This window comes from Bufo gargarizans, chromosome 1 (assembly GCF_014858855.1).
Source record: "Bufo gargarizans isolate SCDJY-AF-19 chromosome 1, ASM1485885v1, whole genome shotgun sequence".
NCBI lineage: Eukaryota > Metazoa > Chordata > Amphibia > Anura > Bufonidae > Bufo > Bufo gargarizans.
Window position 1 is genome coordinate 176,355,049 of NC_058080.1, and position 25,190 is coordinate 176,380,238.

A 25,190-nucleotide genomic window follows, 5' to 3' on the forward strand; every position below is an offset into this window, starting at 1 on the left:
GAGCACAGTCCGTGGGGCAGCCGCAGCGGATCGCATACCCATTCACTTGAATGGGTACGCGATCCGGCCGTTCCGCAAAAAGATAGGACATGTTCTATCTTTTTGCGGAACGGAAGTACGGGTTCTGTTCCGCACCACTCTGCATCTCCGGATTTGCAGACCCATTCAAGTAAATGGGTCTGCATCCGTGATGCGGAATGCCCACGGAATGGCACCTGTGTATTGCAGATCCGCAAATGCGGGCCGAATACGGCAATGGGGCGCACAGGCCAGTGTGAAAGAGGGCTTTGGGTGTTCAGAAATTTCAGAATTTCACTTTCTTGGCAGATTTTCAATTTTAATCAATCTTTTTCCACTAACAAAGCAAGGGTTAACAGCCAAAACAAAACTCAATATTTATCACCCTGATTCTTTAGTTTACAGAAACACCTCATATGTGGTTGTAAACTGCTGTACGGGCACACGGCATTGTGCAGAAGGAAAGTAACGCCATATGGTTTTTGGAAAGCAGATTTCACTAGGATAATTTTAAGCTGCCATGTCACATTTGAAGACCCCCTGATGCACCTGTAGAGTAGAAAAGTAGAAACTCCAAAAAAATTACCCCATTTTGGAAACTACAGGACAAGGTAGCAGTTTTAGTGGTACTATTTTAGGGTACATATGATTTTTGGTTGCTCTATATTACACTTTTTGTGAGGCAAGGTAACAAAAAATAGCTGTTTTGGCACAGTTTTTATTCTTTGTTATTTACAATGTTCATCTGACAGGTTAGATCATGTGGTATCTTTATAGAGCAGGTTTTTACAGACATGACAATACCAAATATGACTATTTTGGTTGTTTGTTTTAGTTTTAGCCATATTTTTTATTTTTTTGGGTGATTGTCTTAGGTAGGGTCTCATTTTTTGGGGGATGAGATAACTGTTTGATTAGTACTATTTTGGGATGTGTATGACTTTTTGATCGCTTGGTATTACTTTTTGTGATGGCTTTCATGAAACTTTTTTTTTTTTTTTTTTTTAGTGTTCACCTGAGGGTTCATGTGATATTTTTGTAGAGCAGGTCGTTACGGAAGTGGCAATACCTAATATATCTTTTTTTACATTTAAGGCTACTTTCACACTGGGGTTTTGGCTTTACGTTTGAGATCCGTTCAGGGCTCTTACAAATGGTCCATAACGGATCAGTTCTGCTCTAATGCATTCTGAATGGAAAAGGATCCGCTCACAATGCATCAGTTTGCCTCCGTTACGTCTCCATTCCGCTTTGGAGGCGGACACCAAAACACTGCTTGCAGCGGTTTGGTGTCCGTCTGAAGAAACTGAGCCAAACGTATCCGTTCTGACACACAATGTAAGTCAATGGGGACGGACAGTTTTCTATGACACAATCTGGCACAATAGAAAGCGGATCCGTCCTCCATTGACTTTCAATGGTGTTCAAGACAGATCCGTCATGACTATGTTAAAGATAATACAAACGGATCCATTCTGAACGGATGCAGACGTTTGTTTTTTCTGAACAGATCCGTCTATGCAGATCCATGACGGATCTGCACCAAACACAAGTGTGAAAGTAGCCTAACACAATAAAAGCATTTTTGAAACAAAAAAAAAACTTGTTTTAGTGTCTCTATAGTCTGAGAGCAATAGTTTTTTATTTTTTCGTCGATTGTCTTAGGTAGGGGCTCATTTTTTTGCGGGATGAGGTGACTGTTAGATTGGTAATATAATGGGGGGCATATGTCTTTTTGATCGCTTGGTGTTGCACTTTTAGTGATGTAAGGTGACCCAATAATTTTTTACGGTGTTTACCTGAGGGGTTAGGTCATCTGATATTTTTATAGAGCCGGTCTATACGGACGCGGCGATACCTAATAAGTCTACCGTTAGTGGTTAAAAAAAAAAAAGTACTTTAGTTTGGGAAAAGGATGCTTTTTAAAAATAAATAAAAAATTAACTTGAAACTTTAAATTTTTGGGGTAAAAATTTTTTTTTTTTACTTTTATTTTCCACTTTATTTTTTGCCCCACTCTGGGACTTCAACTTTTGGGGGTCTGATCCCCTTTACACAATGCATGACAATACTTCTGTATTGTGATGCATTGGCTGTAAGTGTATTACCAGTGTAATACACTTACAGCCTGCTTGCCTGTGAGATCCATCACAGCAGCGCGGGGACCCGATGGCTGCTCCCTCCCTCCCCATACATCGCACATGCCGCGGTCAGTGTGGATCGTGGCACATCAAATGTTAATGCGCCGGCATCTGTGTTTTCACCGATGCTGGCGCATACAGCAGGGGTCCAGCTATCTGTCACCTGATCGGGCAGGTGCAGCTCCTGTAATAGTACGGCTCTGGGTGGCAAGTCACATCCTGCCGCGCCATACTATTACGGCACTGGTCGGGAAAGGGTTAAAGGGAATGGGTCACCCCAAAATTTTTCTGCCAGCTAAAACCAGACACATCCTCTTTTTATTCAGTTTTTTTTTATTTTTTATTGTATTCTTTTTTTTCATTGTTTCCTGAACATGGTTATGGCGACAGCCATCTTGCCTGAGCTGTTCTTAACAGCATTTGCAGATATTGTTTATGGTAGCCACATGAACCATAGACACAATGGACAGGAGGGGACCCCGTTGACTTCTATGGGAAAGGTTTCTAGGCATCCTCTGTGACCTGTGCAGAGGTCAGGAAGGAGTAGATAAGCTGTGACATCATCTATTGTGAATGGTGGATCCTGTATCTATAGAAACTGCCATTCTAATGCTGCCTGTAATGATAAGCAGATAACTGTAGTAAAGTGATCTATACAGTCCAAGAAGTGGTGACTATTGGGCCAGTGCGAAAATTGCAGGATTTTTTTTTTATTTTTATTTTTTTATTATTATTATAGATAATTACATGGAAAATGTAATATATCACCAAAAATTATTTAAAAAGATGTTTAACTTAAAAACATGATTTAACTAGTTAATTTTCTGATGACAAATTCCATTTAAACTAATATTGCTCACTTATCTGTGGTTTTATTTGTGAAACAATTTACATATTAATTACACAGAACTCTGGATGCTCTGAATAACCAGACTGAAAAAACCCCAAAGAGGGAGAAAAAAAAAAACACAATATACATCAAGGTTTCCAAACCAAACCAAGAACGTTCACACGTTAGAAAATTAATTCAATCAATGTAATCAAATTCTTCCGGTATTCCAAATGTCTTGTCAATCTTGCTTTCTTCAAACCCAAACTTCTTCTTGGCCCAAGACTTTACAGAAAATACGTTATCTGCAAAGAGGTATTAGAGGTTAACATCATCTTTCTACATTTCAGTTCAAATCTATAAAAGAAAGGGAATTTATCACCTATATTTTTTCACTAAAATCATATAATATTCTTTATAATTAGTTTTAATTTCTGTTTGGAGATCGTTTTATTCTATTTTTCTGTACATGATTATGGGGGCAGCCATCTTGCCTGAGCTCTTCTTATTAGCAATAGCTTTACAGAAGCCATATTATCACAGGCACCCCTGACTTGTAGATGATCCACTGGCTTCTATGTAAGAGTGTTCTAGACATGCTCTATGATCTGTGCACAGGTCACTGTGCAGGGAGGGGGAGTAAGTGAGCTGTGACAATCACCTACTGTGAATGGTGGACCCCATGTTATCAATACACAGGTCATGATCACAGGTGGCTGCAGAAAAGTCATCTCTGCAGTTTTAAGTGACCAAAGTGAAAAAGCAGGATCTCAGGATTTAAATAAATCCTGGAAAGTAAACACCAAATTTTTTATTTATTTTTTAAATATGTCTAACTTACAACTTTGACTTATAAAACAAGCAATTTTCTGGTGACACATTCAGTTTCACCAGGGATTTTTTTGTTCCCTTTTCTTAGAAATTCTGAAATATAACATCACAGTATTTGTAGCCTGTACAGTGAATACGTTCAATAATTAGATCTATAGTAATCTAAATAGTGACAGCACATTTCCATTAATCGCTGCATCCAAAAATGTCTGAACTGCTAAAATGTGTAAAAATAAATAAATATTTATCCAGCACAGTGAATGCCATAATGGAAAAATAATCAAAATGCTTGAATCTGCTTTTTGGTCACCTCACCCACTGGAAAGATTTTTTTATTTATAAAAAGGCGATCAAAAAGTTGTATGTACCACGAAATGGTAGCATCAAAAACTACAGCTCACCCCACAATAAAGACAATCCTTAGTACATATGGATGTCAAATTATGGTGATGCAAAAACAATTTTATTTTCAAAAGGTTAAATTTTTTTTTTTTTTTAAGTAGTAAAACATGATAAACGCTATAAATTTGGTATTTCCATAATCATACTGACCTGCAGAATAAGCCAACCATGTCATTTTTAGCGCACAGTGAACACTGTAAAAATAAACCCCCAAAACAATGGTGGAATCGCATTTTTTTTTTCAATTCCACCCCTCAAAGATTTATTTTCTTGTGTTTCAATAGAAGATATACTAAATTAAATGTCACCATTAAAAAACAAATCTAGCCTCACAAAACCTGTGCTTATACAGCTATGTGAACGGGAAAAGCAAAAAAGTTATGGATATTGGCAAAATTGGCCTGGTCCTGAAGGGGTTTAAGAGGATCGGTCACTTCTCCTAACATGACCTGCATTAAACATGTGATAACAATTTTGGAGCATCTTTTCACAGACCTCGATGTTGTTCTGTTCCTCTGTTATTGGTACTAGAAATTTATAAAGAAGTTATTACACCTGCAGATTATGCAGGCGACTGTCGGAAAGGAAGCGTTCATTAGCAGAGGAGACCGCTGTTATTACATGCAGCGATCTCCTCCAGAGTATGGGGATGAGGAATCACTAATGCCATCGCTCGTTCCCATACAGAATCATTGTTTTCTGGCTGCAGATGATGATTACACTACACGACCTGCTGCTGACAAATGAGGATTTTTAAACCGGCTAAAAGATTCCGATTACAGTTGTTCATCGGGTAATTGGCGGCAGTATTAGGGTGGGTTCACACTAGCGTTAGGGATTCCGTTATGGCTTTCCATTATAAAATTAGATATAACGGAATGCCCAGACAGAATACAAAACTGAAGCCTTTAAAAGGCATTCCGTTTGCTTTCCGTCCTGATAGAAGTCTATGGGAATCAAAACGGATCTGTCTGGGTCCCGTTGACAGGACTTTGTTTTCCGTCTTGCATAATGGGACCCAGACAGATCTGTTATGCTTTCCCATAGACTTCTATCAGGACGGAAAGCAAACGGAATGCCTTTTAAAGGCTTCCGTTTTGCATTCCGTCATTATACAAGTCTATGGGCAGAAGAACGGATCCGTCCTTCCATCTTATGGCTTCCGTTATAACCATGTTATAACAGAAAGCCATAACGGAATCCCTAACGCTAGTGTGAACGCACCATTACACTGTCAGATCATCACTAACGAGCGTTCATACAAAACGCATGTTAGTGATGATCTGCACAATTATCTTCAGGTGTAATAGGACCTTTAAACTTCTAGCAGAAATAACTGAGGAACGGAACAACATAGAGTTATGTCAAAAGATGCTCCAGAATAGTTATTGTATGGAAAATAAAATTATTTAGTAAAACAGGCATGCCAGGAGTGTGGCAGGTCTTCTTTAACAGATAGGAACATGGAATTCTTGTGGTCTGTGCTGCATGCTGAGTAAAAACTTCAGAAATAAAGCCAGAATATAACGGTTTCTATCCTCCATTCTGTATGGGGCAATATTTATAAGAATTGAAGGGTTACGGCAGAGAACCCCTTACTAAAAATAGAGGACACTAGAAAAGAAGTACAATAATCTATCTCTGAATGTGCACCACAGATCCCTGGAAACCTGAGGTCCCTATTAAAGGGATCTTTCTCAGCACTACAGAGTTGATTAAAAGAACACATCCTCTGCATAGATCTAGATCAGGGATCAGCAACCTTCGGCACTCCAGCTGTTGTGAAACTACAACTCCCAGCATGCTCCTTACACTTCTGTGGGAGTTCAGAGAACAGCTAAGCAAGTGTGCATGATGGGAGATGTAGTTTCACAACACCTGGAGTGCCGGAGGTTGCTGATCCCTGATCTAGATGTATAAGGCCCCTTTCACACGGGCGTCGCGGAAGAGGTCCGGATGCGTTGCGGGTGCCTTGCGGGAAACCCGTGCGCACGCAATTTCAGTCAGTTTTGTCTATGATTGCTTTGTTCAGTTTTTTCCACGCGAGTGCAAAGCGTTTTAATGCGTTTTGCACGCACGTGATAAATAACTGAATGTGGTACCCAGACCCGAACCTGGACTTCTTCACTGAAGTTTGGGTTTGGGTTCGGTATTCTGTAGACTTTCCATTATAGCCATGTTATAATTGAAAATAATAAAGTAAAAGGACCTCATACCTATTTATCATCATCTGCTAAGCAACCATCCGTGAAAATCGCATTGCATCTGCAATGATTCTCACGCAGCCCCATTCATTTCTATGAGGCCTGCGTTGCGTGAAAAACGCAGAATATAGAACATGCTGCGATTTTCACGCAAGGCACAAGTAATTAGTGAAAAACATCGCTCATGTACACAGACCCATTGAAATAAATGGGTCAGGATTCAGAGCGGGTGCAATGCGTTCACGTCACTCGCCCATGTGAAAGGGGCCTAACGGTCTGAAGGTCTCTGTGGCTTCCATGAATCGGTATAAATTAAGACATATCTCCACCTACATTGGCTGAGGATTGCTTGAACATTCACACTTTTAAATGCTCGTTCCCGTTCTCTGTCAGGGTAAACATGTCTGCTGATAAGCCGAGAACCAAGCAAATGCTCATTTATTGACTGATCGTATCTTTTATGGCGACATCAAAATCATTTTTGTTGGCAGCAGATCTCCTTGTGTAAACAGAGGATGTGCTGCTGTCCACAATTAAATTTAAGACAACAATTGCATTAAATGGGGAGCTGATCAACTTGCTATATCATCAATCGGATGCTCAAAACTGGCATACAATCTGCCAGTGTAAAGCTTGTTTCACACTTGCCTTCTGGCTGGGAACAGCCTGTCGGATCCGTCCTTGCCGGGCACAGCCAGCAACGTCCAGCCCCATTCACTATAATTGAGGCCAGTGGGGATCCAGGCGCAACCTGGCAAATATGACGAGGAGCGGCCGGACAAATACCATTGCACGCGCAGTTTTAGTCTGGCTGCTCCTTGGCATATTTGCCGGGTTGCGGCTGGATCTCCACTGGCCCCTGTTATAGTGAATGGGGCTGGACGGAAGGTCGACTGTGCCCGGCAAGAACGAATCAGACAGGCTTTTCCCAGCCAGGACAGCCTGCCAGATCTGTTTCATGCATATATGAAACAAGCCTTAATGGGCCCTTACAAAACAACATCCTATTCTGACAAGACTGAGGAGAAAGTACTTACCAGTCCATCTATTAATTGCTTCTTTAGCTACCTTGTTTGCTTTACCTAAAAAGATAAAATAGCATCTTTATATGCAGACCTGCTATGCAACTGTTTGGTAAAATCTTTTGGCTCATGAAGAAACAGAAAGTTAAAGGGGTTATCCCATGACTAATGGAAACAATGAAAATCAGACATCATATAGTACATGACAATCTCTTTCTAATAAAGCTAGAACCAGCCCTGTGCCTCACATGGATCCAGAGATCTCCACATTCATTGCTCTGCTAGATTTATATCAAGCTGACAGCTCAGGGGAGTGTCTTTTCTGCTGCAGTTAATGGGGTGTGTCTCAGCTCTCCCTATCACAGCTCAGGAGGCAGTTGAAAGATGAAACTGAGCATGTGCAGCAAAGAAATAAGAAAAAAAACAAGCAGCAGGTGGCGCTATACAGATACATTTTATTGAACAACTCAGTGGCTATGCTAAATTTGTAACTAAATGCAATTACAAACAGTTTCAGATCCAGGTGCTGGTTTGAAAACTGTAGAATATTTTTCTTGGGACAACCCCTTTAAAGGGTTTGTTCCACAAAAAATATCCTACAGTTTTCAAACCAGTACCTAGATCTGAAAATGTTTGTTTGTTTTTGCATTTAAAGAAGACCCGTCCCCTCTCCTGACATGTCTGTCTTAATAGCTACATGTATTCCCTATGAAAAAACAATTCTGAAGCATCTATTCTTATGTCTGTATGTTGTGCCATTCCTGTATTATTTCAACTAGAAGTTATGAATGAATTGCTAGCAGTCTGCAGTAAGGGTACAGAGGGGTGGTGACCAGTTAGGGGTGTGTGCGCAATCTGAAAATGGAAGCACTGATTGGACAGAGTAAGTCTGTGCAGGTACACACTGCCAACTGGTTACTACCCCTCTGTAACCTTACAGCAGACTGCTAGGAATTCCTTCATAACTTCTAGTTGAAATAATAAGGGAATGGCACAACACAGAGCCATAAGAATAGATGCTCCAGAACTATTATGACATGGGGAATGCATGAAGCTATTAAAACAGGCATATCTGGAGAGGTGAGAGGTCCTTTTTATCTAAACATTTAGTATAGCTACAGTTATTCAATAAAATGTATCTGTATAGCGCCACCTTCTGTTTGTTTTTTCTTTTCCCCTTATTTCTTTGTCCTATTTACTGAGAAGGCCACACATGTTCAGTTTCATCCTTCAACTGTCTCCTGAGCTGTGATAGGAGAGAGGGACAGGAGAAAGACACACCCCTTGAGAAAGGACACACCCTTGAGCTGTCAGCCTGATATAAATCTAGCAGAGCAATTGGGGCAATGAATGGGAAATCACTTGATCCACATGAAGTACAGGTCTGGATCTTGCTTTGTTAGAAATAGATTATCATGTGCTATATGATGTCCGATTTTCAATTTTCACATTAATCAGGGGATAACCCCTTTAACTGTGAAACATATGGACCTACTCATATCACATCATAGCCAGTACAAGGATACCATAGGCAAGCCAAAAGAGAAAAGTCAGATATCGCAGTAAAACTAAAACAGCACTCCAGCTGCAAATGTCCTTATAATTCTATCATTTGCAACACATAAATTGATCTCCAACATCTATATTTACAGTATAAAGCCATTGTGTGTACAACCCTAGCCTAAGAAGCACTGCACATTGTGGTAAGGTTTCCCAGTAAGCAGGTCTTAGTCATAACCAGACTGGCACAGACATATGTTCAGTCATCCCTGGGGACGTCTCTGATAGATTGCTCAGCGGCCGTCAGGCAAGAGCTGCAGGTCTTTACAGTGTTTACACATGTATAGCCATGAAGCCATCTCCATGGCTAAAGTCAATAATAATAATAATAATAATAATAAAGTCTATAATCTAAAGGTGGCCAAATTGTTCATATGCTTAATCTGCATGCTTCTATGGAAGGAAGACATACAGTACAGCATGTGGAAATATAGAATAGCTCAGTTATTTCACCTTATTTACCTAAAAACTACTAAACCTCCTTAAAGTAAGTCTGTCACCAGGAAATGTTCTCTAAGGCCACTTGTACACATTGCAGACTGCGTGTAGAAAAACCGCAACGTATTACAGTACCAGCAAAGTGAATAAGACTTGTCAAATCTCATGTACAGTGCATTCAGAAAGTCTTCAGACCCTTTCACTTTTCTCACATTTTGTTATGCTGTGTCCTTGTGCTAAAATAAAATAAAAAAAATTCTAACTTTCTCCCATCCATTTTTACTCAATACTCCATGATGAGAAAGTGAAAACGACATTTTAGAAATGTTTGTTGTTTCTCCACCTTGATTGGAGTCCACCTGTGGTAAATTCAGTTGATTGGACATGATTTGTCCAATCTATATTTTGTCCAATCTATATAGGTCTCATAGCTGACAATGTATATTAAAGCAAAACCAAGCCATGAGGAGGAAAGAACTGCCTGTAGAGGTCAGAGACAGGATTGTGTGGATAGACAGATCAAAAGATGGGTACAGATTGAAACAACCAAGACTCTCTCTAGAGCTGATGCCTCCAAACTAAGTAATTGAGGGAGAAGGACATTTGTTAAGAGAAGTGACCAAAAACTCAACTGTTACTCTAGCTCCAAGAGTTCCAACAATCCTATGTGCAGATGGAGAAACTTCCAAAATCTCAACCATTACTGCAGCACTCCACCAATCTGGGCCTTATGGCACAGTGGCCAGAAAGAAGCCTCTGAGTACAAGACATATGAAAGCCCACCTGGAATATTATTTAACTTTTTGGCCTCAAGTCTATAAACCATGTCTGGAGGAAACCAGGCACTGATTATCACCTGCCCAATACTATCCCTACAGTTAAAGAGGACCTTTCATGGGTCCAGACATTATGAAATAACTAGCCGGTTATGTAGGGCATAGTGCAGGGATGTAATATCGCTTACTAGTGTGTCTGTCCGGCGCTTCGTTCGCCCCCACTGTGACCCCGTCCGCGTTCACTTTTCCTGTCTGATAAGCTAATGAATAGCATCAGTATAGGGAGAAGGAGACTTCGCTGTTTCACAGCGGAGAGCGTCACAGCCAGGGAGGAAAAAAAACAACTTACCTTCTCCCTGGCTGTGACGCTCTCTGCTATGATTGGACCGCACTACAGCCAGGGAGAAGGAGATGCCCATTGAGAAACAGGGCAGTCTCCTCCTCCCTGTACCGATGCTATTCATTAGCATATCAGGTGGGAAAAGTAAAAGGGGGCACAGCGGGCGAACGGAATTACATCTCTGCACTATGCCCTACATAACCTGCTAGTTATTTAATAATGTCTGGACCCATGAAAGGTCCTCTTCAAGCATCGTGCCAGCATCAGCATCCTGTGCTGTGTTTTTTAGCAGCTGGGACAGGGAGACTGGTCAGGGATGAGAGAAATCTGAATGGAGCAAAGTACAAAGATATTGTTGATGAAAAACTGATTCAGAGTGCTCTCGACCTCAGACTAGGCTGAAGGTTCACCTTCCAACAAGACACCGACCCTAAGCACACAACCAAGACAACACAGGAGTGGCTTAGGGACAACTCTATGAATGTCCTTATTTGGCCCAGCCAGAGCCCTGACTTGAACCCAATCGAATGTCTCTGTCTCTGTAGAGACCTGAAAATTACTGTCTGCCAATGGTCCCCATCTAACCTGATAGAGCTGTAGAGGATCTGTAGAGAAGAATGGCAGAAAATCCCCAAATCCAGGTGAGCAAACCTTGTGGCATTATGCCCAAAAAGACTGAGAATGTAATTGCTGCCAAAGGTGCTTCAACTAAGTCCTGAGTAAAGGGAGGGAATACTTATGTCCATGCAAGACTTTAGTTTTTACTTTTCAATAAATTAGCAAAAATTAGTAATATTCTCTTTTTTTTTTTACTTTGTCATATTTTTTTTTTATTGTAGCACAAGGCTGCAACATAACAAAATGTGAAAAATTCATCAGGGTCTGAAGACTTTCCTAATGGATTATACAAAGTCCATATTTTTTGCATCTTGAAATTGACCTGCCGTGTAGATTTTAAAATCTGCAGCATGTCAATTGACTGTGTGATTCCACAACTTATGAGTGGTTTTCCCCACAGACCACACAAAGAAACTTAAGGCTCCATTCACACGTCCGTGATGTGTTGCTGACCCGCAAATTGCGGGTCTGCAACACACCAGCCTGGCACCCCCATAGAAATGCCTATTCTTGTCCGCAAGCTGCGGACAAGAATAGGACATGTTCTATCTTTTGCGGTGCTGCGGACCCGAAGATCGGGGACGCGCTCCGCAATTGCGGATGCAGACAGCACACTGTGTGCTGTGCGCATCTATTCCGTCCCCATAGAGAATGAATGGGCCCGCACCCGTTACGCAAAATTGCGGAACGGATGCGGACGTGTGAATGGAGCCTAACAGTGCGAATTGATGTTCAGTTTTTATGCTGATTTTCTGCATACAGAGGGTCCATTCACACGTCCGTAGAATTGCGGAACGGGTGCAGACCCATTCATTCTAAATAGAGACGGAAAGGATGCGGACAGCACACATTGTGCTGTCCGCATTTCCGGTCCGGGGCTCCGTACTTCCGGTCTGCGGCTCCCGAAAAAAAAAAAGAACATGTCCTATTCTTGTCTGCAATAGCAGACAATAGGCATTTCTATAGGGGTGCAGGCCCGATGTATTGCGGATCCGCAATACACTACGGACGTGTGAATGGACCCAAATATGTGGCATGTGCAGGTAGCCTAAGGCTGGGGCTCAAATAGACATTTTTAGCACACTACAAAACAGACTGCTGTGAACTCGTTATCCATAGGGAATGCATTGAGTGGCTTGGAAATCGCTTCCAAATCGCTGCAGTCAAGTGGTATTAGTACAGCTATTTAATTGCTAAAGATAAAATCGATCTGAAATTGTAAAGACAAGTGAAAAGCTTCCAATTTTTTTATTTTTATTGCTGAGATCTTAGAGCAATTTCCAGGCTACTTTTTCTTCTATAGAGTAACAAGGAAATCCCTTGCCAATAAAATAATTATATAAGCTATACCAATAAAATGGTTGTCCGGGTTCAGAGCTGAACCCGGACATACCCTTATTTTCACCCAGGCAGCCTCCCTGATGTTGGCATCGGAGAATCTCCTGCTCCGATTTGCTCCCTTGCCCTGCCCTAGATCGCGCAGGGCACGGGCTCTTTTGTTTATAATAACACACTGCCGGGCAGAGGCTTACGCCTGGCAGTGTGTTCGGTGACGTCACCGGCAGTGTGTTCGGTGACGTCACCGGCTCTGATGGACGTGCTTTAGCGCTGCCCTAGCCGTTTCACTGGCTAGGGCAGCGCTAAAGCCCGCCCATCAGTGCCAGTGAGGTCACCGGGCTTCCTGGCAGCACCATGGAGAGCCCAGTTCGTCACCGGAACTCCTGAAAATACCTTTGCCCTGCGCAATTTAGCACAGGGCAAAGGAGAGCATCGGAGCATGAACTGCCCCGATGCTCAAGTCAGGGGGGCTGCCTGGGTAAAAATGGAGGTATGTCCGGGTTCAGCTCTGAACCTGGACAACCCCTTCAAATTGCTGCAGCTACAAGTATTTTAAAGCAATTTCAAGATGCTACTCCTCCTAGCATCAGCCTGAAACCAGAGCTGTAGGGCTAGCTCAGCTGGATGTGATACCTTTCACTTTGTGATCTGTTGCTTTATTCAGGAGAAAAAGTACTTTTAATCCATATGCAAATGAACTGTCAAGTGCAATGAGGGCGGGTCCAAGCCACTCTGTGCACCCTTGCTCCTCTTGCTAGCACTCCCCTCTCCTCCTTGACTGACAGGGCCAGCTAGTCAACTATAACCTGGCGCTGTCAATCAACAAGGACTGGGAGGGACTGGTACAGGAAGCATGAGGAGCATGGGTGCACAGAGAGGCTTGAGTCCGCCCTCACTGCACTTAACTGTTCATTTGCATATGGATTAAAAGTCCTTTTTCTCCTGAATAAATCAACAGAACGCTAAGTGAAAGGTATCACATCCAGCTGAGCTAGCCCTACAAGGAAATGTACTTGGTTTATCAATGAATTTCCTGGTGACAGACAGCATTATTATTATTATTACACCGCACAATTTCAGGCCAATTATTGTTAACAGACATTTACAGGAACGCTTGTTCCCAATAACTGGCTTGAATAATTGAACAAATGCTCATTTATCCTCTGATGGGCATCTTCCATCAGGATGAAAGATAAACGATTATCAGCAGCGCATCTCTCTGTGTGATCGGAGATGGACTGCCAATAATAAATTGAAAAGAATGAGAGAGGAATGACTGTGGTCACAATCCTCCCGCAGTCAGTTTTCATAGGTCAGGCGGCTGCAAATGGGATTTGTTCTCATCCATTAGCGCTAGCACTGCAGGAAGATCAGGCAGTGTAATACTACCCTTAGAAAGGTCATCTGAGATTAGGACTTTTTTCAAATTCAGTATGGACTATACATGGTTTTACAGGGTAAAGGGGTGGTCCAACTAATAAGAAAAATTAATTAGAGACAGGAAGTATGTATAAAAAAATTAAATAAAACATAGCAATAAGCCAGGTATTAGCATTTCGGTGCACCCTAGCTCTATGGCTGTGCACAGAAGCCTCTCCTCTTCTCGGTGATTAACCAAACAATTTGAACAAAATCAGTATCCTGATGAAAACAGCAACGGATTACAATAGAGAACTGTTTTAATAAGGTACTCCATGAAAGCCCAACCAAATACTGTGCTCGGGGGCGTAGCTAAAGGCTCATGAGCCCTGGTGCAAGAGTTCAGCTTGGGCCCCCCTTATCTCTGTGTTTTGTGGCCAGGGCAGGGAAGCACATAGCCTTCATGCTGCCTGAGGCGATAATTGAAACAGCACCCCACCCCCCCATGCCAAATTCTTGACCTGACCTAACCCTTGAGGAAGAAAGTTAATGGGGTTGTGTCATAATCTACACTCATCAACTAATCAATGGGATAGGTAACCGTTTGCTCATCAGTAGTCACACTACCAGAACCCCTATTGATCACGAGAATGTGGGTCCCATATCCCCCATTGGAATGAAGAGGTGGTCGTATGTATGCATGCCCCTCCCGTCAAACTGTGTGGCAGTGATGAAGATAGTGGAGAACTGTATTCAGCTATCACTCCCACAGACTTTGAAGGCAGCATTACTACACTTAAACTTGGGACATGGCAACCCTGGGTTGATTCTGGGGCAATCCGTTTAAACAAAAAAAGGTTGCAATTCGGCATGAATGCATAAATATCCCAAAAATGGACCTCTATTCATAAAACTGAACTTACGAATTTCGTCTATAACATCTGGATCACATTCCTTGTATTTTTCCAGCTTTGTCGCTAGTTGCTGCCTTTGCTGCCTCAATGACTCAAGCTCCTCAGCCAGCTTTGTCCGCTCTTCCTGTAAGATCAGTTCACAATGTAACTAACATCACAATTCAGAGACGTCCACTCACAAGCAGCAGAACTGGAAATGCAGCACTGTGCTAAAATGCAACAAGTTGTCAATTTATTAATACATTTCTGGGAGAAATAAGAGAGGAAAGGCAAAATATACAGTTCTAGGAAAAGGTGCTCCAGAAAAGTTATTTGATGCAGAATACAAGTATTTACTAAAGAGCAGGAATGGTGACTAGTCCCCTTTAAGAATGAACCATGCTCCTGGATGTGAAGTACTCTCTCTCGCCAGCTGTGTAGCACAGAACTTGGCTTGGTGATTTGCATTCTGGGAAGTGTCATCTTTAGATCAGGATCTGCACATCTCATTCGACAACAAAAAAACAAATCCCTGCACAACTGTGAATATAACGAGGGATATGGGTGACTGCCCCATAAAGTCTCTTGCTGGCAGCACACCACCCTGTGTAAAACTCTTCGGGGACAACCATTTGCAGTGGTGATCAGTCGTCCCCACATTAGAAGAGATGATTGCTGCATATAAACGCAGCTCTCACCGCCACTCGACAACCAGACAATTATTGGGAATGTTTGGCTTGTTCCCGATAATTGCTTGTGCATCACCCCCTTTCAAAAAAAAAGTTACTAAAATTTGCATACAAAAGTTCTAATTTGCATACTGTGCAAGACTGAAAAGAACAAAGAATGGTCCCTATTTACTAAATCCTCAGGGGGAAAAAAGGGTTATTTTTGCTCAAAATCTTTATCACATTGCAAAGAAGTACAGTATATACTGTATAGGATTGAAAATATAAAGTCTACTTAGGCTGCTACCTCAAGGGTGCTGTTTGACTAGTGATACATTTTATCATTATTTTTTTTATCCCATCCCTTTGGTGCCTAAAGGGCTCCTTACATGGGCCAAGAGTCCGCCATTCATAGGAACTCTAGCAATTACCTAACTGTGTAAAGGTGCCACCGATGAACAACAAAACGCTTGTTCATCGGGTAATAGATCTTTTGTGCATTGTTCACTGGCAGCAGATCGTGCTGTGTAATCACACTCAAACAATGATTCTGTAAGGGGATAAGCGATAGCATTAGCGATTGCTCCTCCCCATACTGTGGAGGAGACTTCGCCGGCTGTATGATCCAGTGTAAAGGGACCTTTAGGCTGCTGCTCTGCCTCACCCTTGTTGTTATACGCTGCAGCTCTGTATTTCAGATTGGCTGATGTGTATAAGCACAAGCCCAGCATAATCTGATAAGTACATCTGTTTATATTGAGATCATTTCATGTGTCACAATGATAAGGTTATTACAAACTACAAGAAACCTAACAGAGATCATTAAAAGTGGTTATCCAGTGTCTAAAACATGCCCCCAAATGCCCGGGCCCATCATATAGATTATACTTACCCCACTCCCCAGCGTCGCTCCTGATCCCCGCACGGCCGCAGCTGCATCTCCCCATCGCACGGATCAAAACATCCAGGGACAGGGGGAGCAGCCAATAGCAGGCCGTGACGTGGACGAGCCTCCCCAGCATCGCAAGTGACGCTAGGGAGTGGGGTAAGTATAATCTATATGAGGGGCCCGGGCATTTGGGGGCATGTTTTAGACATTGGATAACCCCTTTAAAACTATAAAGTACTGACTAGGGCATTCTGGTTTCAATAAAGGGGTACCCTATGTCTGTAGAGGGCAGAGAGTGGGTACAAAGCGTGACTTTTCATGGAGGACCCTGCAAATCTGTACATTATACAGACAGGCCTTTGTTTTCTAAGAGCACTATGAAATGATTCATTACTCCTATAAAATTAAACACGTACTGCTTGATTTCACAGATAAAAGTGAAAAGTTCAAGAAACTTAGTTGGAACTTCCCCTTTAATGGTGGCTCTGCAGGATGCATTATTTCTCATAATACACTGTCATCCCATCTTTTCTCATGCTTCACGCTAGGGAGCTTCTACTGTTGCAGATACCAAACCTTTTTATTTTACCATTTTCATACAGAACAACCATTTTCCAATGCATCCTCTGTCAATGTATTGCTGAATAATTAGGCAGATTTGTCATTCAGAGGTTTAGGACAATCTAGATCTAAATCTAGGTGACAACCTCCGATCAGGAATCGTTTCTAATCTCCATTTGTTACCAATAAAAGGACATGTGTACTCTAATGACAGGAATGAAGTTCCCTAAGGTTTGCTAAATTCCGCTTTGAATTTGTGTTCAGTTTTGACGTATGCGCTCCTCCACAAAATATACGGTCTGTAACGCAACCGGGGAAGGTGGAAGAGGTCAATATTCTGCAGACGTCTACAGAGATTAGTTACAGTACCAACAAATCATCATATGTCCTGGCTGGTACAAGAGCAAGTAAATTCCCGTATTATACAGCCAGGAGCAGGATATCTCAGGTGCTGAATATATCAGACGCTGCAGTTTACCGATAGCCAGGGAAACATAGTTTATATGAAATGGCAAGGTCACAAAACAACAAATCAAAACAGGCAAAATAACTTACAGAAGACATCCTTTTCTCCCTCCCACTGAGGGAACCTCATGTCATCCATTTGAGTTGACGCCTGATGTTGCCTCACTCATTTCAGTGTCTCTCTTTCCTGATTGCATCAATGCCAAGTATAAGCACTTTCTAAAAGTCTGGTATGTTAATGGTGCAAAGGATCCATGGTGCGGTCACTGTGGCTGTATCGTGATGAGCTCATTTACAATTAATTGTTCTGTGCAGACGCCTGGTGGATGTTACGTGTTTCTAGAGAGAACATCACTCCACCAGGTCAGTAAACCCAGCTCAGGCAGCAGGACCTGCCTGATCATTCAGGGCAGTCCCCACAGTCTCTGCCCTCCTGTCCTTCAGTCTGTTTGGGACATTTGTTCAATGTAGTCACATCACTGTTCTTGGATAGAAACATAGAATGTGTCGGCAGATAAGAACCATTTGGCCCATCTAGTCTGCCCAATATACTGAATACTATGGATATCCCCTGGCCCTATCTTATATGAAGGATGGCCTTATGCCTATCCCATGCATGCTTAAACGCCTTCACTGTATTTGCAGCTGCCACTTCTGCAGGAAGGCTATTCCATGCATCCACTACTCTCTCAGTAAAGTAATACTTCCTGATATTACTTTTAAACCTTTGCCCCTCTAATTTAAAACTATGTCCTCTTGTAGCAGTTTTTCTTCCTTTAAATATTCTCTCCTCTTTTACCTTGTTGATTCCCTTTATGTATTTAAAAGTTTCCATCATATCCCCTCTGTCTCGTCTTTCTTCCAAGCTATACATGTTAAGGTCCTTTAATCTTTCCTGGTAAGTTTTATCCTGCAATCCATGTACCAGTTTAGTAGCTCTTCTCTGAACTCTCTCCAAAGTATCAATATCCTTCTGGAGATATGGTCTCCAGTACTGAGCACAATACTCCAAATGAGGGAGGTGCTCTGTAGAGCGGCATGAGCACCTCCCTCTTTCTACTAGTAATGCCTCTCCCTATACACCCAAGCATTCTGCTAGCATTTCCTGCTGCTCTATGACATTGTCTGCCTACCTTTAAGTCTTCTGAAATAATGACCCCTAAATCCCTTTCCTCAGATACTGAGGTTAGGACTGTATCACTGATTTTATATTCTGCTCTTGGGTTTTTACGTCCCAGGTGCATTATCTTGCACTTATCAACATTAAATTTTAGTTGCCAGATTTTTGACCATTCCTCTAGTTTTCCTAAATGTTTTTAACCTTTTTATTTGGTGTATCCCTGCAGGAACATCAACCCTGTTACAAATCTTTGTGTCATGAGCAAAAAGACACACCTTACTATTGAGGCCTTCTGCAATTTCACTGATAAAGATATTAAAGTATGTTTTCCATGAATTTCCCCACTATTGATGTCAGTCTTACTGGCCTATAGTTGCCAGATTCCTCCCTACTACCTTTCTTGTGAATGGGCACAACATTTGCTAATTTCCTATCTTTTGGGACGACTCCTGTTGACAGTGATTGGTTAAATAAATCTGTTTTGCTAGTTCACCTCTGAGCTCTTTTAATAGCTTTGGGAGTATCCCATCAGGCCTCTGTGACTTATTTGTATTAATTTTAGACAGCTGACTTAGAACCTCTTCCTCTGTAAAGACACATGCATCAACAGATTCATTAGTCTTCCTTCCTAACTGAGGTCCTTTTCCTTCATTTTCCTTTCTAAAAACTGAACAGAAGTATTCATTGAGGCAGTCAGCTAGTTCTTTATCTTCTTCCATATACCTACCTTCCTTTTTTATTTGGTAATTCCTTGTTTTAGTTTTTCTTTTTTTCATTTATGTATCTGAAGAATGTCTTATCGCCTTTTTTCACTGACTGAGTTAATTTCTCTTCAGCCTGTGCTTTAGAAGCTCCTATAACTTGTTTGGCCTCTCTCTGCCTAATCTTATAAATTTGCCTGTCATCCTCTTTTTTTATTTTTTATTTTTTTTTTATAATTACTAAATGCTATCTTTTGGTTTTTAATGATTTTGGCCACTTCTGCTGAGTACCACAGTGGTCTTTTTTTGCTTTTACTGACAAGCCTAATGTAATTTTCTGTTGCCTTCAATAGTGCCACTTTTAAGTAGTCCCATTTCTCCTGGACTACATTGAAAATGTTCCAATCTGATAGGGACTCATACCACTAGGGCTGCAACGATTAATCGATGTAATCGATTATATTCGATAACTGGATTCGTTGTCGACGAATCCAGTTATCGAATAATCGCCGATTCGTTGCTATTCGGACGGGCGGGCGGTCGCTGCATCTTTATTTTACCTTTTTACAATGACGCTCCCGCTCCTGTAACAGCCAGGCAGAGCGGACGGCGGCGTAACGTCACTCACTCACGTGACACGCCTGCTCCGCCTCCTTCATTCATGAAGTGGGCGGAGCAGGTGCGTCACGTGATTGAGTGACGTTACGCCGCCGTCCGCTCTTCCTGGCTGTTACAGGAGCGGGAGCGTCATTGTAAAAAGGTAAAATAAAGATGCAAGCATCTGGGCCGGGGCTGTTAGGGGGAAGGGGGAGGGGGGATCTGTCTATGGCACTGCTATGGGAAGGGGGGGTCTGTGTATAGCACTGCTATGGGGAGGGGGGAGGATCTGTCTATGGCACTGCTATGGGGAGGGGGGTCTGTGCACTGTTATGAGGAAAGGGATCTGTGCACTGTTATGCCCATAACAGTGCACATATCCCCCTCTCCATAACTACGCCGTCCACAGATCCCCCTCTCCATAACTACGCCGTCCACAGACCCCCCTCTCCATAACTACGCCGTCCACAGATCCCCCATAATAGTGTCGTCCACAGATCCCCCATAAGTGTCGTCCACAGATCCCCCATAAGTGTCGTCCACAGATCCCCCATAAGTGTCGTCCACAGATCCCCCATAAGTGTCGTCCACAGATCCCCCATAATAGTGTCGTCCACAGATCCCCCATAATAGTGTCGTCCACAGATCCCCCATAATAGTGTCGTCCACAGATCCCCCATAATAGTGTCGTCCACAGATCCCCCATAATAGTGTCGTCCACAGATCCCCCATAATAGTGTCGTCCACAGATCCCCCATAATAGTGTCGTCCACAGATCCCCCATAATAGTGTCGTCCACAGATCCCCCATAATAGTGTCGTCCACAGATCCCCCATAATAGTGTCGTCCACAGATCCCCCATAATAGTGTCGTCCACAGATCCCCCATAATAGTGTCGTCCACAGATCCCCCATAATAGTGTCGTCCACAGATCCCCCATAATAGTGTCGTCCACAGATCCCCCATAATAGTGTCGTCCACAGATCCCCCATAATAGTGTCGTCCACAGATCCCCCATATAGTGTCGTCCACAGATCCCCCATAAGTGTCGTCCACAGATCCCCCATAAGTGTCGTCCACAGATCCCCCATAAGTGTCGTCCACAGATCCCCCATAAGTGTCGTCCACAGATCCCCCATAAGTGTCGTCCACAGATCCCCCATAATAGTGTCGTCCACAGATCCCCCATAATAGTGTCGTCCACAGATCCCCCATAATAGTGTCGTCCACAGATCCCCCATAATAGTGTCGTCCACAGATCCCCCATAATAGTGTCGTCCACAGATCCCCCATAATAGTGTCGTCCACAGATCCCCCATAATAGTGTCGTCCACAGATCCCCCATAATAGTGTCGTCCACAATTTGTTTTAATATGGCCTTTGAACATAATTTTTCAAGTAAGATCATATAAACCTCTCTGTTTTGTAATTTTGTCGTTTTTTCCGATTAATCGATTAATCGTAGTAATTAATCGGCAACTAATCGATTATTCAAATAATCGTTAGCTGCAGCCCTACATACCACTAATCTAATTTTAGAAAAGTAAATTTTTCTAAAATCTAAAACTTTTGTTTTTGTGTGGTGTGACTCAGTCACTGTACTTATAGTAAACCACACTGACTGGTGATCACTAGATCCCAAGCTTTCCCCTACAGTAATATCAGATACAAAATTCCCATTTGCGAATACTAAATCTAAAATGGCCTCCTTCCGGGTTGGCTCCTCAACTACTTGCTGTAGAGATAATCCCAGTAGGGAATTTAGAATATCTGTACTCCTGGCAGAACTAGCTATTTTGGTTTTCCAGTTTACATCTGGAAGATTGAAATCTCCCATAATGTTAACGTCCCCCTTCAATGTCATTTTAGCCATTTCCTCAACTAGTAGATCATCTAATTCTTTGACTTGGCTAGGTGGTCTATATCACACCTACACGAGTTAGGCTACTTTCACACCTGCGTTAGGTGCGGATCCGTCTGGTATGTGCACAGACGGATCCGCACCTATAAATGCAAACGATGGTATCCGTTCAGTACGGATCCGTCTGCATAACTTACATTGAAAGTCAATGGGGGACGGATCCGTTTACAATTGCACCCATATTGTGTCATTGTAAACTGATCCGTCCCCATTGACTTACATTGTAAGTCAGGACGGATCCGTTTGGCTTCACACCGCCAGGCAGACACCAAAACGCTGCAAGCAGCGTTTTGGTGTCCGCCTCCAGAGCGGAATGGAGGCATAACGGAGCCAAACTGATGCATTCTGAATGAATCCGCATCAATTCAGAATGCATTGGGGCTAAATTGATCCATTTGGGGCCGCTTGTGAGACCCTTGAAACGGATCTCACAGGCGGACCCAGAAACGGCAGTGTGAAAGTAGCCTTACCCTATGATTATCATTGTTCTTGCTAACTTGTATCAAATTAGATTTTATGCTATCTTTCACATACAGGGCCACACCTCCCCCTTCTTGCCTTCTCTGTCTTTCCTATATAGAGAGAACCCTGGTATTGTTATATCCCAGTCATTACTCCCATTGAACCACGTCTCAGTAACGGCCACTAAATGTATATTCTCAGATGCCATTATAGCCTCAAGTTCATTGATCTTATTCCCTAAACTGCGAGCATTTGTAGACCATAATCTGAGCTTGTCATTTCTTAATCTTTGTGCTACTGGCATCTTCTGGCATTGTTCTAGGGGGCAGTCGGACTGCTGGAATATGACTCTTTTGCCCCCCTTTCCTAGTTTAAATGCTCCTTAGCAAATACTTGGAACTGTTCACTGAGGACATTCGTTCCCTTGAGAGAAAGATGAAAACCATCTTTCTTGTACAGTTCTTTTCCATTCCAACGAGAGCTAACATGAGACACAAAGCCAAACCCTTGGTTCAGACACCATTCACCAAGTCATACATTGAATTCCTTAATGCGCATCTTCCTGTCATGCTGAAGGTTATGCACAGGCAAAACTGCAGAGAATGGAAGAGTTGATGCAACCTTCCGTATATCATTTCCAAGTGTGTGAAAAGCTTCTTTCACCTTTGAAACCTCATTGCCAGCCAGACCATTTGTCCCAAGATGGACAATGACATCTACCTCCCTTTCCTGCTTTGCTTGTCTAACAATACGCTATCCTTGAGTGGATGAAGAGGTTTCTGCCAGCCATCGTCTGTCTCTAGGAGACACATTTGGATAAGGAATCATTAAGGTGGTTGGAGAGGAGATGGACGGTGGAGGGATACCACTCTGTATATACTGTACTACCTATTCTAGAGGGGTCTCAATTTTGATACACAATAAGAATAAATTTGAAGCTGTGGCATGTGAGGCCGATGACTATGGCAGATACCTCTTTTTACATTGTTACGTAGAAGGCATTAAAACTGTAATTGCCAATATATATATTCCACTACCTTATAAACCAGATGTTTTGTATCAATTGTACAGGTTTATGTTGAACAAACAGGAATTTATATTGATTGCTGTAGGCGATTATAATGCGGTTATGGATCCACTCAGGGATAGAACGTCTGGCAGAGGGGGAGGAGCCCAAAATGTAGATTTATGTAAACTAGCCCGGGAATTTAATTAGATAGATGTCTGGCGTGTTCAGAACCCGGACGAAACCATGTACTCTTGTTATTCAAAAACATACCAAACTTGGTCAAGAATAGATATGATTTTTGGAAATAAAAATGTAATGTCCCAAAACAGGATTAGGATAAAGTATATACCCATGGCTTTATCAGATCATAGTGCAATGGTAATTGAACTAGACTTGAATAAAAATAACATCTTGCCGTTGTTCAAATTCAATTCTCATTGGTTATTATTGATCTCAGATAAAGAGAGTATAATGGAGGAGTTAACATTTTTTTTTTTTTATGGTAAATAACGGTTCTGCTAATAGACTAATGGTTTGGGACACGGTTAAGGCATTTTTGAGAGGAGTGCTCTTTAAAAAGGTAAATTACTGGAAAAAAAAGTACTAGAGAGAACGGGAATGCACTGGGAAAAAAAATTACAAGAAGCAGGAATGGCATGTATAAGGTACCCCACCGATTTTAATAAGAGAATCTGGGAGGAAGAACAAGAAAAGTTAAAAATACACCAACTAGAAAAAAGTAGCTTCGGAGGGTAAAAAGGTTGGTAAAATTTTAGCAAATATAGTGAGAAATCAAAAAGGGAAATCATAGATCGGCGCAATTCAAGATAAAACGGGCAAATTATTCAGTACACCGGAAGGTATTAAAAAAGTGTTTTTGGAGTATTTCCTAGAGCTTTATAAGTCTAGGGCACAATATTCAAAACATGAGTTAGATTTATACCTAGACAAGATTGCTTTTAGTAAGATATCCCAGGCCCAAAAAGAATACTTAGAAAAAGAAATATCGGTGGCAGAAATAAATTTAGCTCTGGGGAAGGTAAAAGCCGAAAAAACACCAGGGGGTGATGGGCTCCTGTTTGAAATATATAAAACCTTCTCTCAGGTTAAGTTAAAAACAACATTGGATGAGGCTCGAAAATTAGGTGATCTACCGAAGTCCATGAAGGAGGCAATTATTACATTAATTCCAAAAAAGGAAAAAAGAACAATTAGATCCCGGGTCATATAGGCCAATATCCCTTCTGAATACGGACGTATTGGCGGATAGGATGTCAAAGGTTATTAAAGTAGTAATAAATAAAGATCAGACAGGTTTTATACCGGGCAGAACAATATACTCAAATATAAGAAGGTTGTTCCTTAACATCGAAGCCAATAGATTAGATGCAGGGGAGAAAGCAATACTTTCATTGGATGCCCAAAAGGCATTTGACTGTATTGAATGGGAGTACTTATGGGCAGTATTAAAAAGGGTTGGTATAGGGGAGGGATTTATAAGGTGGATTCAGTTAATATATCTTAACCCAAGGGCCAGAGTGGTGGTGGATGGGAGCTTGTCCCTGCCGTTTGCCCTATATCGTGGCACTAGGCAGGGATGCCCTCTCTCCCCACTGTTATTTGCTATCGCAATTGAGCCTCTGGCATGAATAATAAGAAATGACAGGGAGATTAAAGGGTTTCAATATGTGGGTGGAGAGGAAAAACTGTTAATGTACGCGGACGATATTTTACTTTTTTTGCACAATACTGGGGATCAGTTTAATAGAATGACAGAAATAATAGATACGTTTTTTTTTTTTTTTCTGGTCTAAATATCAATTGGGGGAAATCACATATGTTACTATTAGGAGATGGACAATTACAGGGAGACTCACCGATGCACGTCCTTGAAAAACACGAGAATTTTAAATATCTTGGTATACAAATTTCAGAAAATATAGAAGAATATGAAAAATGAAATGTCCTCCCCTTAATAAAAGAACTAAGAACCAAAATACATATATGGAAAAGACTACCAATGTCAAT

The 25,190-nt window shown here is 41.9% G+C and overlaps 1 protein-coding gene across 1 annotated transcript in view; it reads right to left on the reverse strand.

Annotated features, from left to right (window-relative positions):
• Nucleotides 1–3,011: 3,011 nt before the first annotated feature.
• The window catches only part of MND1 (meiotic nuclear divisions 1), a 108,723-nt gene continuing 86,544 nt past the window's right edge, over nt 3,012–25,190 (reverse strand). Inside the window, exons 6-8 of the mRNA XM_044299850.1 lie at nt 14,800–14,914; nt 7,463–7,507; nt 3,012–3,293 (exon numbers count right to left, since the gene is read on the reverse strand). Coding sequence (XP_044155785.1) covers nt 3,187–3,293; nt 7,463–7,507; nt 14,800–14,914 — 267 coding nt within the window. The 3' untranslated portion in view covers nt 3,012–3,186. The remainder of the gene's footprint in view (nt 3,294–7,462; nt 7,508–14,799; nt 14,915–25,190) is intronic.